We start from the raw sequence: 15,315 nt of genomic DNA, 5'->3' as shown, positions 1-15,315 counted from the left end.
CAGGAAGTACCGTATCAGAAACAAGTTTGGGAATAAACTACACTTAATCAGCATCTGGACTGAAACTAAAATCATACAGAAAAGGCTTCCGGTAAGGTTGTGTTAGTGAAATCGCACCACAGGTGATTACTACATTGTTTCTAACCCTTTGAAAGGACATGTGTGTCTTACACTTCCATGTAGTCTGTGGCAAACATTAAAGGAGAATGCCAAAATAAGCTAGATAATTTAAATACTGAAAACAAACCACTAGGACCACAAAGCATGCCTGAACATTGCTTTATTTGTTCATAAGGTCTGTGCGTTACAGCAAGGCTAAGTCTGGACAGTCTGGAAGAGCGCTATATGTTAACCATAGAGATGTAGAGTGAGTGGAGTCCACATTTGCACACAACATGCTCTTTTTCTACTGCTGGAATCTAACATTCATGAGTTACAGATCTTTGAGATCCTTCTGGATGTGCCACAACGTATCCGCACTCTTCTTCAGCTGAGCCACCTCATCATCCTTCAGCTTTTGGTTGATGACACTTGTCAATCCAGAGGCACTTAAGACAGCAGGAATGCTCAAAAAGACATCATTCTCAATGCCATACATGCCCTGCCACAAACAAAAGACAGCACTCAGACAGGAACCCATCACCCCAGATCTGCTTTTAGTTTATCTAGCAGGAAGCCTTCGAGAGCTGAGCTTAAGACCTTATCATTTTGAAGCCTGCAGAAAATTCAATTTCCAGTCACAATGTATTTGAGGAAAATAAAAAGCACAAAGCTGTTTTAGACCAAGTGATTGGCAATACCGAGATGGCTGGTTTCCGAAACCCCACCTCCAAACCCCTCACTTACTTCTGTACAGCAAGTAGGAGACAAAAACTCAGAGACACAGGATTAGGGCAGGCCTTTTTTCCGACTGTAGAGGGAGCGGCAAGTTCAGCCGGCTCAGAGTCCTTGCTGCACCAGAGGTTATACAGCTGGTGCAGACTAGATGCAGCCAGTTACACCAGCTATAGGAGGACACAGCTCTCCTCCCTAGCACCTTCGCTAGGCAGTAGTTCCTGGAATTGCAGCTGGGCCTCCGGGAAGCTTTCCAGTTTTGCACTGCAGCTTCCTTTTAATGAATCTGCACGACTTCACATGGCAAACTTTACACAAGGGTAGCACAACATTGGGTAGAGTCCAGAGAACTTAGTTTCAGCTCCATACTTGCGAGAAGGGTAGGCTAAGAGGTCAGACTAGAAAAAATTGCAACAGTAAGCTCCCATTTAAAGTTCAAAGTAGTATTTTACAAAGCTTCCTCTGTTCAGCACCTTGCTAATTGACACTAACTAGCCTTCCCATCACCACAAAATGAACTAGAGCATCCAATTAGCCACCACTTCTTACCTTTACCAGTGTTGAGACTGAATGAACCCGGTACAAGTTCTTCAGCATGGTCTCACAGAGTTCAGCAACGCTAAGGCCGATGGCCCAGTTGGTGTATCCCTTCAGTCTGATCACCTCATAGGCACTAAGGAAATATTGAAATACAGTTGCATTAGGATGTCTTCAAGACACTGTCTGAGTGCTAAGTCTTAAGATGAATGAACGTTTCCCATCTTAAAAAGTCTGAAACTCCTGTGACACACACTAAGTTTTGGAATTAAAACCTCAAAGTAAGAGTCATGTATTTCAGCATTAGAGGATAAAGCATAAAGACTACATTATCCCATATGTATAATAAAGAAGCCCTATTGTTCTCACAGGATTAGCTGAAAGCTTCCATCCAGGAAGAGTTCTTAGTGTTAGGTAGTAAAAACAGACACCTGCAACTGCACAAGTCCTCTACTGAAGTCAGTGGCACAATCATTCTGAGTGCATTTGGAACAGGTAAACATTTAGAGTCAAAGCCATGCGCCACCTACACACATCCCAATTTTTTTTAGCCAACATCTGCATATACTTTATACCAGTATAGTCCTTATTTCACAAGGGATTTAGCAACATTTATAGTTACCTCTAGACAAATTTCCCTAGATCAACAAACAGAGTTTTCCCCAAATCAACTCCAACGCTCTGGTCACAGACACATACCACCTCTTCCTAGAATCTTGTGCCCTTTGAACAAAAAGTTAACCATTTAAGAAGCTACCTGTGAGAAAACAAGTGCACACAACTAAGCGCTGCAGTACTGAAGGGGACATGTTATGCAATGGCTTGTCTTGCTGCAGGATAACAAAGCTCACCAACTGAAATCCTGCATGTCCGTGTTTAAACCAGTAGTCCCATTGCTCATGCAACCCTCTAAACAAAAGGGCACAAAAGCTGCAGCAGAATGGAGAGGCAGTGACAAGGAGGCAACGTGCAGACCTCAGCTACTTTCAGCATCACATATATCCACCTTATTCCTCAAGTCCCTGTACCTTTCAACCACTTGCTTGTGGACATCCTTCCAGTTCTCGGCATCTTTGTCAGTTCCCATGGCAGGATTCAGCTCCTGGAGAGAAACGCCTGCCACATTAACTCCGCTCCAAACAGCCACTGTAACAGAGAGGGGACATAAGTTTCAATAGTACTCAGCGACTCCCCCTCCACTTTTCCTATCTAAGATAACTGGAAACAACGTAGTAGTAGCCAGAACCCCAATAATGTTTGAGGCAGACTTCAAGTTTTCCTTTAACTACAGTTAATTCTGTGAACTCTGGGCGCCAAATATGAGACTCTCTTAGTACTGACACTTCAATAAGTCAAGCACAACACATGAACAACAGAACCTTCAGTCCCTGAAAGGTGTACGCAGCCAACAGTCAGAAACCTCAAATTCTAGCAAAAAGGCACATCGCAGCTGTTCAGCCTTTTAAAACTAATCTTACTCAAAAATTGCAGCAAGTATGTACTTGCTGGCCCATTCATCAGTATTAGGAATAGCCTTCAAGAATTCTCCTCTTATTTCCCTGAAGAACGGGGTAGCAATGTGCAAACTTAGAATATCAAGAGAGGAATCTGCACACCTCCCTTCATACTGGAAGCTTACAGGCAGATTCATTCTCTGTTCCTGTGAAGTAACTAGGAAATTTTAGTTACTTCAAAGCAAAACCAGCTGTAACACCGAAGCAAGATGAGCTCTGTGCATGCTCAGCCAAGCTCTGCTTTCATTACAGTGTTGGGGCTGGTTTCAGTAAGTACTGCTGTTGATCAGACACTGTACTCTGATCAAATGCAATGGGACATTGAAGATGTGGTTCCCTTAGAAATACACAGCACTAAAATATAAAGCAGTACCGATCTACACAGATGTTCGGCTGCATCATTTCAGATGGGAAATACACAAACTGAATTAAGACAAATAAGCTGCTTTGATTTCACATGGTTTTAAAACCACCTTCTCTTTTAAACAGCATGGAGAAAAGTCACAAGATAAGGTAGGGGATGATTTTGTTAGCCTGAATCTGGATTGCTATCTTTTTCTAGTACTTGCAACAAGCTCTGCCATTGACCTAACAAGAGCTAGTATTGCTTTCAGATGAGAACCGTGCTACAGACTATGTTATGATACTCCAAAAACTGAGGATAAACACAAGTAGTAAGCTGTAGCCTCTAGGACCCAACTTTAGCTAACAAAATTGGCCTTCTCAGTTCAGGGTTTAATCATGCAGCCACAACCACTTTTATTAAAAATGCGTAGCTACATTTCCTGGACTTGTCTCAACTCTAATCTTCATAAAAACAGAGCAACGTGCTAGTTACTCGACCTCAGCTGCATTGGTTCTTTCAGGGGTTTGTAACATCCCTGAGGCCTCAGCCTCTAACACCACTGTACTGCTTACGCCCAGGGAGGTCCGAACTGCTCCTTACCACTAGAGTCACCATGTTCTCCCAAGATCCAGCCATGGCAGCTGGCTGGGTGGATACCAAGTCTCTCAGCCATCAGGTAGCGAAATCTAGCTGTGTCTAGATTGCAGCCACTTCCAATCACACGGTGTTTTGGCAGGCCACTCAGCTTCCATGTGACATAGGTTAATATATCCACTGAAAAGGAGAACACGCACAGTCAGTGAAACCATTCACATACACCAAGAAGAACGCTCCAACAAGGTCTTTGCTGGAGGCAATCAGGAGGACTCAAAACACAGTTGGGCTCGTTGGTCACAGTATTTTAGGTCTGACTATTTGGGGTCTGACTGCTCGAAATTTAGGACCTGTCTAGCTACTGTTCAAAAAATTGAGGAAGGTCTTTGGAGATCAGTATCGCACCAGCTAAAGTTGGAGGCACTTTTTTTGTCACAGCTAAACCCCTAGAACATCCAAAATTGGGACTGAACTCTTCATACGGCTAAAACATTCAAGCAGTTTCCCAAAGTAATGTTACCTTCCACTTCATCATCACAATAAGAGGTAGAGCAATTGAAAATGAAACATGTTTGAGATTTACATGCTCGGCTTCTAGTCAGTAACCACTTCAGGTTCCTTTCTTAAACGGGTTTGTGCAGTTTCTGCACTAATTACCTCTGCAGCATGAAAAGCCAGATGAGCTCTATGCTTTGGCTGCATGTGGCTCCAAAAAATACAATTTTAGAAAAAAAACCAAACCTAAGTTGGAGCAGAGAAAGAATATGTGAGCAGAGAGGAAAAACTCTAATCCAACAGAACAATAATCAACAGGCTGCAACAATTAATTATGGCTCCAAAACTCTCAAAAGCCAGCCAGTTCTCAGGAGGGAATATATTTGCGTCTATAGATCTGAACTACATCATTTGCTCTGCTCAGGCACCGAAAGCATGTCATCATCTCAGTACAATTCACACCTTGCTGTTACAAGTGGCATGCTCGTCAGGCATCATTTCCCTACGGCTTCAGTTGAGGCACTTCCTGCCGAGATCACATTAATCTGTACAGACTGCAGAGCACCTCCCTATCAAACAGCTACATTTGCTCTGGACAGTCTGGCTCTCAAGTCAGGTGCCAAGACATGCACCCAGACTTTCTGAGTGCTGCTTTGTCACCTCATTGTTTGCCCACAGTGGGGTCTTCCACTCAGGACAGGCTGCAAACAATGCTATCTGAGCTAGAGCCCAGACAGATCAGGGGAAGTTATACAGGGAAGGACATCAAGGTCACACACCACCACACATGCAGCAGACACTCCTGATGCTCCGGCGTCCCTGAAGTCCCTTCTAATGGGCTCACAGTACCTTCCACTATATAGGACCAGTTCACAAAATTCCACACATTAAGAAAACAAAGCATTACAAAAATAATGCTGAAAAAGCAACACACAATTCTCCTCCTGCAGCTGCTCTACTGGAGAGAAGTCTATAGTTCGACTTCAGCCTTGCTAGAACAAGAACAATTTGATCTTTGCCTCAGTTAGATTTTTAGATAAGCGTTTAAAATTGCCCTAAGTTATTGTACTTGCACAGTAGCCACTTGCTCAGTACACTAGTATTCAGTAGTACTAATTGTACACCAGCTAATTACTCAGCCACCAGCTGAGTTGCTAGCTTTATATGCACTGCTTTGACTCTGCCAAGTTATCTTTAAAAGCAGTGTCACTTCATTGTCAGGGCTCTGTAGTAATGGCTTCGCTCAGATGTGGAATCAAGCAAAGGCAGCCATACAGAGACAACCTACAAAGCATATCAGAATGTTTACAGTCAGCTTTAGACATCCCAACATCCGAGCTGTCCCAGTGCAACAAGATGCTTGCAAGCGAGCACACAAATACACACACAGTTTAACTAAGTCTTTTGTAATCTAACTGAACTATGTAGTACAGTTGGCCTTTCCCCCACCATAGGCTTCAGCATACAAATTCTTGTTCCTGAAAGTATAGCCAGGACTACAGGGTAAGTTCTTCATCCTGAAAAATGGCCATAGCATATCCAGACACAAAAGAAAGTTATGATTTACAAACAATTTAAAACCAAAACGGATGTCGGCTTTAGCGGTAAGATTTTTAAACTACCTCCTGCTTAAGCCAAAGCATGTAAAGAACTGAAGGATTTACCAGGAGGCATGCTTTTACAATATGGACACCATGAGAAGTTCTCAATAAAGAGAGCATCAGAAAGTCCAGAGTATTTGTTTGTATTCTGCTGTTAGCAACTACATGGCAGCTGTCCACACAAAGCTACTGATTTTCAACATGCAATTCGTAGTTGAGAAGACTGATAAAATAAACCACTAGTTCTCTGGCAAACAGAATTTGTACGTGTTCTAGGCAAGACTGCCCTACCTGGGTTGGAAACCACCAGGATGGTGCAGTTGGGGCTGTATTTGACGATCTGCGGAACGATGAATTTGAAGACATTCACATTCCTCTGAACCAGGTTGAGACGACTCTCCCCCTCTTGCTGACGAACCCCTGCAGTTACTACCACAATCTTGGAGTTGGCTGTGACAGCATAGTCTACAACAGAGCATGGGGGAGAAGAATGCGTTAGATAGACTTACCACTAATTTCGATAGCATTGTGTTCATACAGGTATTACGGGTAGCTTCTCCACCGTGATACATTCAAACCCAAACAACATGAGACATCGATATTAAAGCCAGCACCACCTCTTACATTGTCCTGATATATTAATACGTGGGTCTCGAGAGTACACTCAACCCCTGAACCTCTTTTCCACTATCCAAACAACACTACTATTTCTTCTACATCAAAGAGGTACTAGAGCTTCCCTAAAATCAAGTTTACTCAACAAGCCCAGAACTGTAGAGGGGCCATTAGAGATGAAAGAGAAAGCCCAGATTAAGAGCCACTCCTGTTGTTATGTTGTTCACCTGAACTTTCACCCCAATTCATACACTTCAATTTTTCAATGCCAAATCCTTAGAGTTCTTCAGGATTACACCACTAATGCTCCACTATTAAGCAAATTCACAGAATATCAGTATTACATAAAAGAAACCGAGGTTCACCTTTGTCCGCCACAATCTTGTGAGTGTGAAGGAACAAGCTCCCGTGCTGTAGATCCATCATTTCTCCTTTTAGTTTGTCTTCCAAAACGTCAACCAGAGCAAGCTCATCACAAAGACCCTGAAAACAACAAAATTTGAAGGAGTCAATCACGCAGTTAACTTGCATTTTGAAGTCACTCCTGCGCTGAGCTATATTACATCTCAAAGTAACACGTAACACATCTGAAAGCATCTCTTCTCCAAAGGTAAGCCAGTAGGACAGCACTATCTTGGTGTTCTGATGTATCTCACAGTAACAAAGTCAGAGGCTACTACAGCACAGCTTCACAAAACTTGTTCAGACTTTCCAAAAATTGTATTATTTGTGAGGACTCTGAGTGCACAGCTAACCCTCTGCTAGTAAGGCACTTCATGATTTAGTTCCTACCTCAGGAAAAGGGTTGCATCGTTCAGAGTCTTAAGAAACCCTCTAAATCCATCCAGCAAATAGGCCTATTTTAAATATTTAAATACCTAATACAACACACTACATAGTTATCAAACAAGTATTCTCTTATAACATTCCTTCAACCAATTCATTTTGCAAAAAGTAGAACGGGAACAGACTTATTTTCCTCAATACTAAAAATAGTAACAAGAGGAAACAGATTCTTTACCTATTTTTTCTCCACTAGAGCTACTACATTATACTTACTTTGCAGAACAGATCTAGCCACATATGCTTGCTGTCCAGACAGGTTAAGTTGGGAGATAATGACATATAGTCTCAGAGCAGGGAAACAGTGAAATTTGGGGGTGGAAGAAAAAGGCATTCTGCCATAGAATCATAGAATCATTAAGGTTGGAAGAGACCTCTAAGATCATTGTGTCCAACCGTCAACCCAACACACCATGCCCACTACACCATGTCCCTAAGGGCCTCATCTACACGTCTTTTAAATACTTCCAGGGATGGTGACTCCACCACTTCCCTGGGCAGCCTGTTCCAAGGCCTGACCACTCTTTCAGTAAAGAAATTTCTCCTAATGTCCAGCCTAAACCTCCCTTGGCACAACTTGAGGCCATTTCCTCCCGTCCTGTCGCTAGTTACTTGGGAGAAGAGACCAACACCCACCTCGCTACAACCTCCTTTCAGGTAGTTGTAGAGCACGATGAGGTCTCCCCTCAGCCTCCTCTTCTCCAGGCTAAACAACCCCAGTTCCCTCAGCCGCTCCTCATAAGACTTGTGCTCCAGGCCCTTCACCAGCTTCGTTGCCCTCCTCTGGACACGCTCCAGCACCTCCATGTCCTTCTTGTAGTGAGGGGCCCAAAACTGAACACAGTATTCGAGGTGCGGCCTCACCAGTGCCGAGTACAGGGGCACGATCACCTCCCTGCTCCTGCTGGCCACACTATTCCTAATACAGGCCAGGATGCCGTTGGCCTTCTTGGCCACCTGGGCACACTGCCGGCTCATGTTCAGCCGGCTGTCAACCAGCACCCCCAGGTCCTTTTCCTCTGGGCAGCTTTCCAGCCATTCTTCCCCAAGCCTGTAGCGTTGCCTGGGGTGGTTGTGGCCGAAGTGCAGGACCCGGCACTTGGCCTTGTTGAACCTCATACAGTTGGCCTCAGCCCATCGATCCAGCCTGTCCAGGTCCCTCTGCAGGGCCTTCCTACCCTCCAGCAGATCAACACTCCCGCCCAACTTGGCGTCATCTGCACACTTACTGAGGGAGCACTCGATCCCCTCATCCAGATCGTTGATTAAGATATTGAACAGGACCGGCCCCAGTACTGAGCCCTGGGGAACACCGCTCGTGACCGGCCGCCAACTGGATTTAACTCCGTTGACCACAACTCTCTGGGCCCGGCCGTCCAGCCGGTTTTTTACCCAGAGAAGAGTGCACCTGTCTAAGCCGTGAGCCGCCAGCTTCTCTAGGAGAATGCTGTGGGAGACAGTGTCAAAGGCTTTACTGAAGTCCAGGCAGACCACATCCACTGCCTTTCCCTCATCCACCAGGCGGGTCACCTGGTCATAGAAGGAGATCAGGTTGGTCAAGCAGGACCTGCCTTCCATGAACCCGTGCTGGCTGGGCAATATATATATAATAATATAATGCAAAGTTTTACTGCCTTTTGACAGAAGTGTTCATTACCCTTGTAAATTCTACTATACTTAAAGGCTTATCATTCAGCAAGTTATACTGAGATTCAAATTACTACTCCTCTCTATTTCCCTAGGTATCCATACCCCATTTGAAAGCAGCTAAGCCATTTTTATGCTATTGAAAATAGTACTGCAAACAAGCTTCTTTGTCTACTCTTATATAAAAAGGTAACACTCCTTACTTCACATGGAGATATTAATTATTAGCATCAACTAGACTACTTTAAACATGCAGCAACAATATGCGCTATTTTTCCTGTGGAAAAAGATACTTATTCCAACCAGGCAGGCATATTTAAGTTTTTCATTTCATCCGAAATCATGTTAGAGCTTACTGCTTTTCTGCATTGTTTCCTTTCACAACTGATTTGATCAACTGCTGAAGGAAAACCATAAGAATCTCTATCTGCACTTGCTCTGTTCTCAATATAGTCTGCAGGGTAAAACTGAAGTCTCAGTTTTTTAAACATTATGAAAAAGCATCCTCCCCTGAAGTCACTGGTGTTAAACGAAGAAGTTGGTGTAATCAGATTTTGAAAAAGTTATGTGTGCACATGTGTGATTACAGGTAGATTTATACACGCAGCCTAACAATATGGGACTTTTAGTCTAGGCCTTGCAACCAATATTCACCAGACTCAGCAGGTTCACAGAGCCAGTCCTCACTGAACAGAAGAGCACCTGGAGTAACTCCAATGACTAATTTAATGAATCTGCACCAGTGTGGCCCAGAGAAGAATTCACCTCATTATCAGCACACACAGGAATGAAGTCTACACAATCACCTAACACAGCTTAAAATATTCTCATTGAAATCAGCTGACCTGTGACTGTGGAGATGTTCCCATTTCTAAAACAGGATGGCAACATCAAGTGACTTGTTTCTAACTGAGAGGGAGCTAAAAATAACCAACACAGACATTTTAGTGTCATTCAAATTCGTACTAAATACAACACCAGTAAACTGAAGTTAGTATTATCACACTGTTTAATTTTATAAAATTCAAAGCCATCTAAAACTCAACTGATCAACTGAATCTACACATTAAAGTATGGGAAATTAAGACCAAAATTTTATGTCATGGTTCAACAAAAAGACATCTCGGGGAGCCAACCGCCTTGTACAAGTCAAAGCCACATCTTTGTGGCTAATTCAGTGACAAGAATCAGATGGTTTTGTTACAAAAATGTTTTATACTGCAGCTTATACTTGTGAGAGAGAGTAAGAGAGAGCAGAAGCCTGGCTGAAATAAACTGCATGCCATACTCCAAGCGTGAAAAAGTTTAAACCAGTTTTCGCTCTGGGTTTGGTGCATCAACTCATTACCCGTAAAACTTTGTGCCTGCATTTCTGAAAGCACAATTTGACCCTGCTTAGAGCAGCACAGTCAACACAGATGAGTGCTGGCTTGTAGTGAAGTTCACAGTAACTTCACCTGACTCCCTCGCTGCCAGCCTTACAGGTTACAGTACTCCTTCAGAAACAAAGTAGTTCAGACCACAAGAGGCAAACGTTTGCTTAAAAAATATAAATCTAAAACCCCAAAATGAGCTGTCATTGTCTTTCCATTACATTTCTCCTTTCATTATACAGTTTTAAAAACTACTTGTTACTTTCACATCAGTACTTAAGTTTTTTGCTGTGGCCTTTTCTTACGGCCAGTTCTTCTTGCTCACAAGGCTCATGAATATCAGCCAGTGAAAACCCTTAAAAATTCTTTTTAAGGATTAAAAACCCTGTCCTTTAAAACAGGCATCCTCAAGGTAATAGGTAGAGGAAGGATCACCTCCAAATAAAATACAGCTAGTTTAGGAGCACGTGCAAGACTTTTTGATCTCACTGTGAGCTACTTGCTTTAAGATCTGCCCCTGCCAAGTGGGTAGGGCATACCTGCTTATGCCTTCTCTTAAAAAAGATCTGCAGCGCCCATTTGTCTTTTCCAAAAAGAGTAGGAGAGGAATCAAATTTAACTCATTCACAACATTCTCTAAAAACACAGGGCAAAGTACAAAAGATCCTTATTGCATAACAAGCCTTTGCTTTGCTCAAAGACTGCAACATGAGATTTGCCTAAAAAAGCCCAGAAACCAGTAACAGGAAAAGTCAGAATAACCTCCAAGTCTAGCCCTCGATTTTCAGTTTTTGGAAAACTAGCTAAAACCTCTCTGGAAACAATAAAGTCACATAACCAAGCAATAAGGGCTTAAGAGAAATACAGAAGCCTACTGAAGGAGACAGCAGGATTTTCAGTTATTGCAGCACATATGCATTGAAAGCATAAAAAGCAAACATGCACACTTCTGATTCTTGGCCCCTATTTGACACAGATTTCCGCTCTGTCTGCATTCTTTGCCCAGCAGAGCTCTCCCACCAAGCAAACTCCAGCCTTGTTGCGGAAGAGAAAGAAATTTAAGAAGAGAAAGAAGAGTTTGCCAGGGCCTTCAGAGCCATTGCTCGCTACATTTTCCCAGCAGCCTGCAAAACAACTCTGCCTAATGAGAGATTTATTGCCAAGCACAGATGGAAAGGCGAGAGAACAAGCAGAAACTGAATGGGGAGATCAGCCTTGCATGAACAGTGTAGGTCACCGCTTGCTTACCCGAACTGCAAATGATTCATTCCTGTACTAACCTACCACATTTCCCACCATTTGCTACGACAAACAGGGGGTGCGGAACATTACAGCAGGGGGAACTTGAACACCACGTCCTTGAGCCGTACCTTTCCAAGGATGCTGATAGCACTGGCCATCCCAACCTGTCCAACCCCCACAACAGTTATCTTGTTGTTCGGGACCGTGATTCCCGCAGCAATGGGGGTCATCAGCTTCTCCTTGAGAGTGGCCATGGCGTTCTGCAAGGAAGGACAGAGAGGTTTGGCTCAAAGCAAGCCAGAGCGAACCAAAACGCACGCTCTGAACTGAAGGGGTCACCGGCCACAGCCGGACACTTGCCGATGGAAGTGCTGCGAGTCGCTGCTGACGGCGGTTTGCACCAGGCAGCTGCCTTGTTCACAGGGCTCCCTCCACCTCAGGCGCTACCCGCCCCCCCGCCCCTCCTGGGCCGCAAGGCTCTGGCTCCCACCCCTCCCTGCACCCGCTGGCGCCCAGCGCGGGGCTGCGGGGGGGCAGAGGCGGCTGTGACGGCACGTCACAGAACCCCTTCTGCTCGCAGAGTCTCCAGAGCCTCCCCGCAGAACGCAGAAACACCTTCCGCATTAAGGGCTCTTTGGCGCCCACCTCCCCTCACAGCGCCCGGCGGGGCCCTGGGACCGGCCACCCAACCACGAACCAGCCGGGAGCAGTGAGCCTGCTGGGGTTTCCCCAGCCCGCTCCCGTTCGGCCCCGAGGCTCCCCGCGCGGTGCCTCCCACCTTCCCCTACCCCACATCCCCCTCTCCCTCACCGAGCCGGGGGTTCCGCCCTCGCCCCGGCAGCCGCAGACCAGCGAGGGGCCGGTACAGGCAGCACGAGGTCACCCAACGGCTCGCCGCGCGCGGCCGGGGGCTCGGCCAGGAGCCGCCCTCCCACCCAAACCGTCAGGACCCACAGCTTGGCTCCGGCCACCGGCCTCCGCATCCCACCCGTGCTCCACCGCCGCCAGCGCCCCCCGCCCCAGACACCATCCGGCCGCCACGCAGGGGCGCCCGGCCCCGGGGGAAGGCGCCCGGCCCCGGGGGAAGGCGCCCGGCCCCGGGGGAAGGCGCCCGGCCCCGGGGGAAGGCGCCCGGCCCCGGGGGAAGGCGCCCGGCCCCGGGGGAAGGCGCCCGGCCCCGGGGGAAGGCGCCCGGCCCCGGGGGAAGGCGCCCGGCCCCGGGGGAAGGCGCCCGGCCCCGGGGGAAGGCGCCCGGCCCCGGGGGAAGGCGCCCGGCCCCGGGGGAAGGCGCCCGGCCCCGGGGGAAGGCGCCCGGCCCCGGGGGAAGGCGCCCGGCCCCGGGGGAAGGCGCCCGGCCCCGGGGGAAGGCGCCCGGCCCCGGGGGAAGGCGCCCGGCCCCGGGGGAAGGCGCCCGGCCCCGGGGGAAGGCGCCCGGCCCCGGGGGAAGGCGCCCGGCCCCGGGGGAAGGCGCCCGGCCCCGGGGGAAGGCGCCCGGCCCCGGGGGAAGGCGCCCGGCCCCGGGGGAAGGCGCCCGGCCCCGGGGGAAGGCGCCCGGCCCCGGGGGAAGGCGCCCGGCCCCGGGGGAAGGCGCCCGGCCCCGGGGGAAGGCGCCCGGCCCCGGGGGAAGGCGCCCGGCCCCGGGGGAAGGCGCCCGGCCCCGGGGGAAGGCGCCCGGCCCCGGGGGAAGGCGCCCGGCCCCGGGGGAAGGCGCCCGGCCCCGGGGGAAGGCGCCCGGCCCCGGGGGAAGGCGCCCGGCCCCGGGGGAAGGCGCCCGGCCCCGGGGGAAGGCGCCCGGCCCCGGGGGAAGGCGCCCGGCCCCGGGGGAAGGCGCCCGGCCCCGGGGGAAGGCGCCCGGCCCCGGGGGAAGGCGCCCGGCCCCGGGGGAAGGCGCCCGGCCCCGGGGGAAGGCGCCCGGCCCCGGGGGAAGGCGCCCGGCCCCGGGGGAAGGCGCCCGGCCCCGGGGGAAGGCGCCCGGCCCCGGGGGAAGGCGCCCGGCCCCGGGGGAAGGCGCCCGGCCCCGGGGGAAGGCGCCCGGCCCCGGGGGAAGGCGCCCGGCCCCGGGGGAAGGCGCCCGGCCCCGGGGGAAGGCGCCCGGCCCCGGGGGAAGGCGCCCGGCCCCGGGGGAAGGCGCCCGGCCCCGGGGGAAGGCGCCCGGCCCCGGGGGAAGGCGCCCGGCCCCGGGGGAAGGCGCCCGGCCCCGGGGGAAGGCGCCCGGCCCCGGGGGAAGGCGCCCGGCCCCGGGGGAAGGCGCCCGGCCCCGGGGGAAGGCGCCCGGCCCCGGGGGAAGGCGCCCGGCCCCGGGGGAAGGCGCCCGGCCCCGGGGGAAGGCGCCCGGCCCCGGGGGAAGGCGCCCGGCCCCGGGGGAAGGCGCCCGGCCCCGGGGGAAGGCGCCCGGCCCCGGGGGAAGGCGCCCGGCCCCGGGGGAAGGCGCCCGGCCCCGGGGGAAGGCGCCCGGCCCCGGGGGAAGGCGCCCGGCCCCGGGGGAAGGCGCCCGGCCCCGACGGGACCGAGCCGCCCGGGGAAGGGAAAGAAAGGCCGGGCCGGGCGACCCTCCAGCACGCCCCGTGCCGGAGAGCGGACCCCGCCAGCTCCGCGCTGCCCGGACCCACCAGCGAGGCTCAAGGCAGGCACAGGCGAAAGGCGCACAGCCGCTGTCGCCCGGGGCTCGGGCAATCAGGGCCGCGCAGCGGAAGGGGCGGGCCCTGCGGGCGGGGCCGGGCCGCCCCCCCCGCCCTCCTGGGCGTTCCCCGGCGCCACCGGGGAGGCGGTGGCCGCGGCGCTCAATCCCCGCCAAGGACGGAGGCTCAGGGTGCCGCCGCCCCGCCCCCGGCTCCCCCACCCGTCCCCCGTTCCCCGCTCCCCCCTCGCCGCCGCCCCCGGCCCCGGCCGCCCGCCGCAGGGCCGAGCGGCAGCTCCCGCCGGCGGGCTGGGGTGGCGCGTCGCCCGCAGGGCTGCCCTCGCATCGCTGCGCCGTGCAGCCCCGACCAGGGAGCGGTTCCGTGGCGGGCGGGAGGTTCTGCCGACGTCCAGGTTGCGAGCCGGGCACTGCTCTTGTGGTGGCCGCCACAGGGACTGGCGGTCTCACGGGCACCTCCGAGTTTGTCTTCCCAATGAGCTAACGAGGCGGGGAAGCGGGATCTGTGTTAAACAGGGCCGTGGGCTCGGCTAGAAGGAGCGCGCAGAGGAGTCGCTGCAAGCAAAAAGTTGTGCAAACGTAATTTTTACGTGATCTTCAGCCGGGCAAAGTTGCTCAAGTTGTGGCATCTGATTTCTGTGCTCTCTGATTTTTGCCCTGCGGCTGACTTCGGCTGGATTTTGGGGTTGACGAAATTCCGACGGGACAATGGCGTGCCTGGAGTCGCACACAAATGCTTTGGCGGGAACAAGGAACGTAACCTGATGCGGTGCCACAGCCGCTCCTCCTCCCCCTCCGTCCGCTTCGGCCGTGTCCATATCCCACTCTCCCTGACTATTTTGCCATCTCCCGGGAGAGCATCGCTTTAAAACTGTGATATGTAGGGCCTATGGAACGAGCCCCTGGAGCGCGAGTGGAGTTCTGTGCCGTGTTAAAGTCATAAGCACATCCGTCACTGTAAGTGACAGTAAAAATTGGATGATAAGGCACACCTATGGAATAGATCAACTGAAATTCTGGGCATACGATCTGTCCCTGA

The 15,315-nt window shown here is 51.0% G+C and overlaps 1 protein-coding gene across 4 annotated transcripts; it reads right to left on the bottom strand.

Annotated features, from left to right (window-relative positions):
- Positions 1-265: 265 nt before the first annotated feature.
- LDHB (lactate dehydrogenase B) lies at positions 266-14,718 on the bottom strand. Of its 4 annotated transcripts, none has more exons than XM_075160853.1 (8): positions 14,627-14,718; positions 11,770-11,901; positions 6,902-7,019; positions 6,213-6,386; positions 3,832-4,005; positions 2,400-2,517; positions 1,384-1,507; positions 266-601 (listed from the first exon to the last, which is right to left on the bottom strand). In XM_075160853.1, exons 2-8 carry the CDS (start codon positions 11,893-11,895, stop codon positions 434-436), a joined length of 1,002 nt encoding a protein of 333 aa, XP_075016954.1. In that variant the 5' UTR covers positions 11,896-11,901; positions 14,627-14,718; the 3' UTR covers positions 266-433. The 4 variants fall into 4 exon arrangements, with proteins under 4 accessions (XP_075016954.1, XP_075016936.1, XP_075016961.1 ...); XM_075160835.1 differs by lacking the exon at positions 14,627-14,718 and adding an exon at positions 14,251-14,379; XM_075160860.1 differs by lacking the exon at positions 14,627-14,718 and adding an exon at positions 12,452-12,650.
- Between the last annotated feature and the right edge of the window lie 597 nt (positions 14,719-15,315).

The sequence above is a fragment of the Calonectris borealis genome, chromosome 1, assembly GCF_964195595.1.
Source record: "Calonectris borealis chromosome 1, bCalBor7.hap1.2, whole genome shotgun sequence".
NCBI lineage: Eukaryota > Metazoa > Chordata > Aves > Procellariiformes > Procellariidae > Calonectris > Calonectris borealis.
The sequence above is the reverse complement of the archived record's forward strand: the minus strand, read 5'-3'. Positions and strand labels throughout refer to the sequence as shown.

Bases quoted from the DNA above. Each gene is read 5' to 3' on its own strand.
- LDHB (XM_075160853.1), bottom strand. From the start codon at position 11,895: ATGGCCACTCTCAAGGAGAAGCTGATGACCCCCATTGCTGCGGGAATC. The intron at 6,387-6,901 runs GTGAACCTCGGT...GCTCTGTTGTAG, and splicing joins CAAGATTGTGGCGGACAAAG to ACTATGCTGTCACAGCCAAC. The intron at 4,006-6,212 runs GTAGGGCAGTCT...TCTCCTTTTCAG, and splicing joins CCTGGTGGTTTCCAACCCAG to TGGATATATTAACCTATGTC.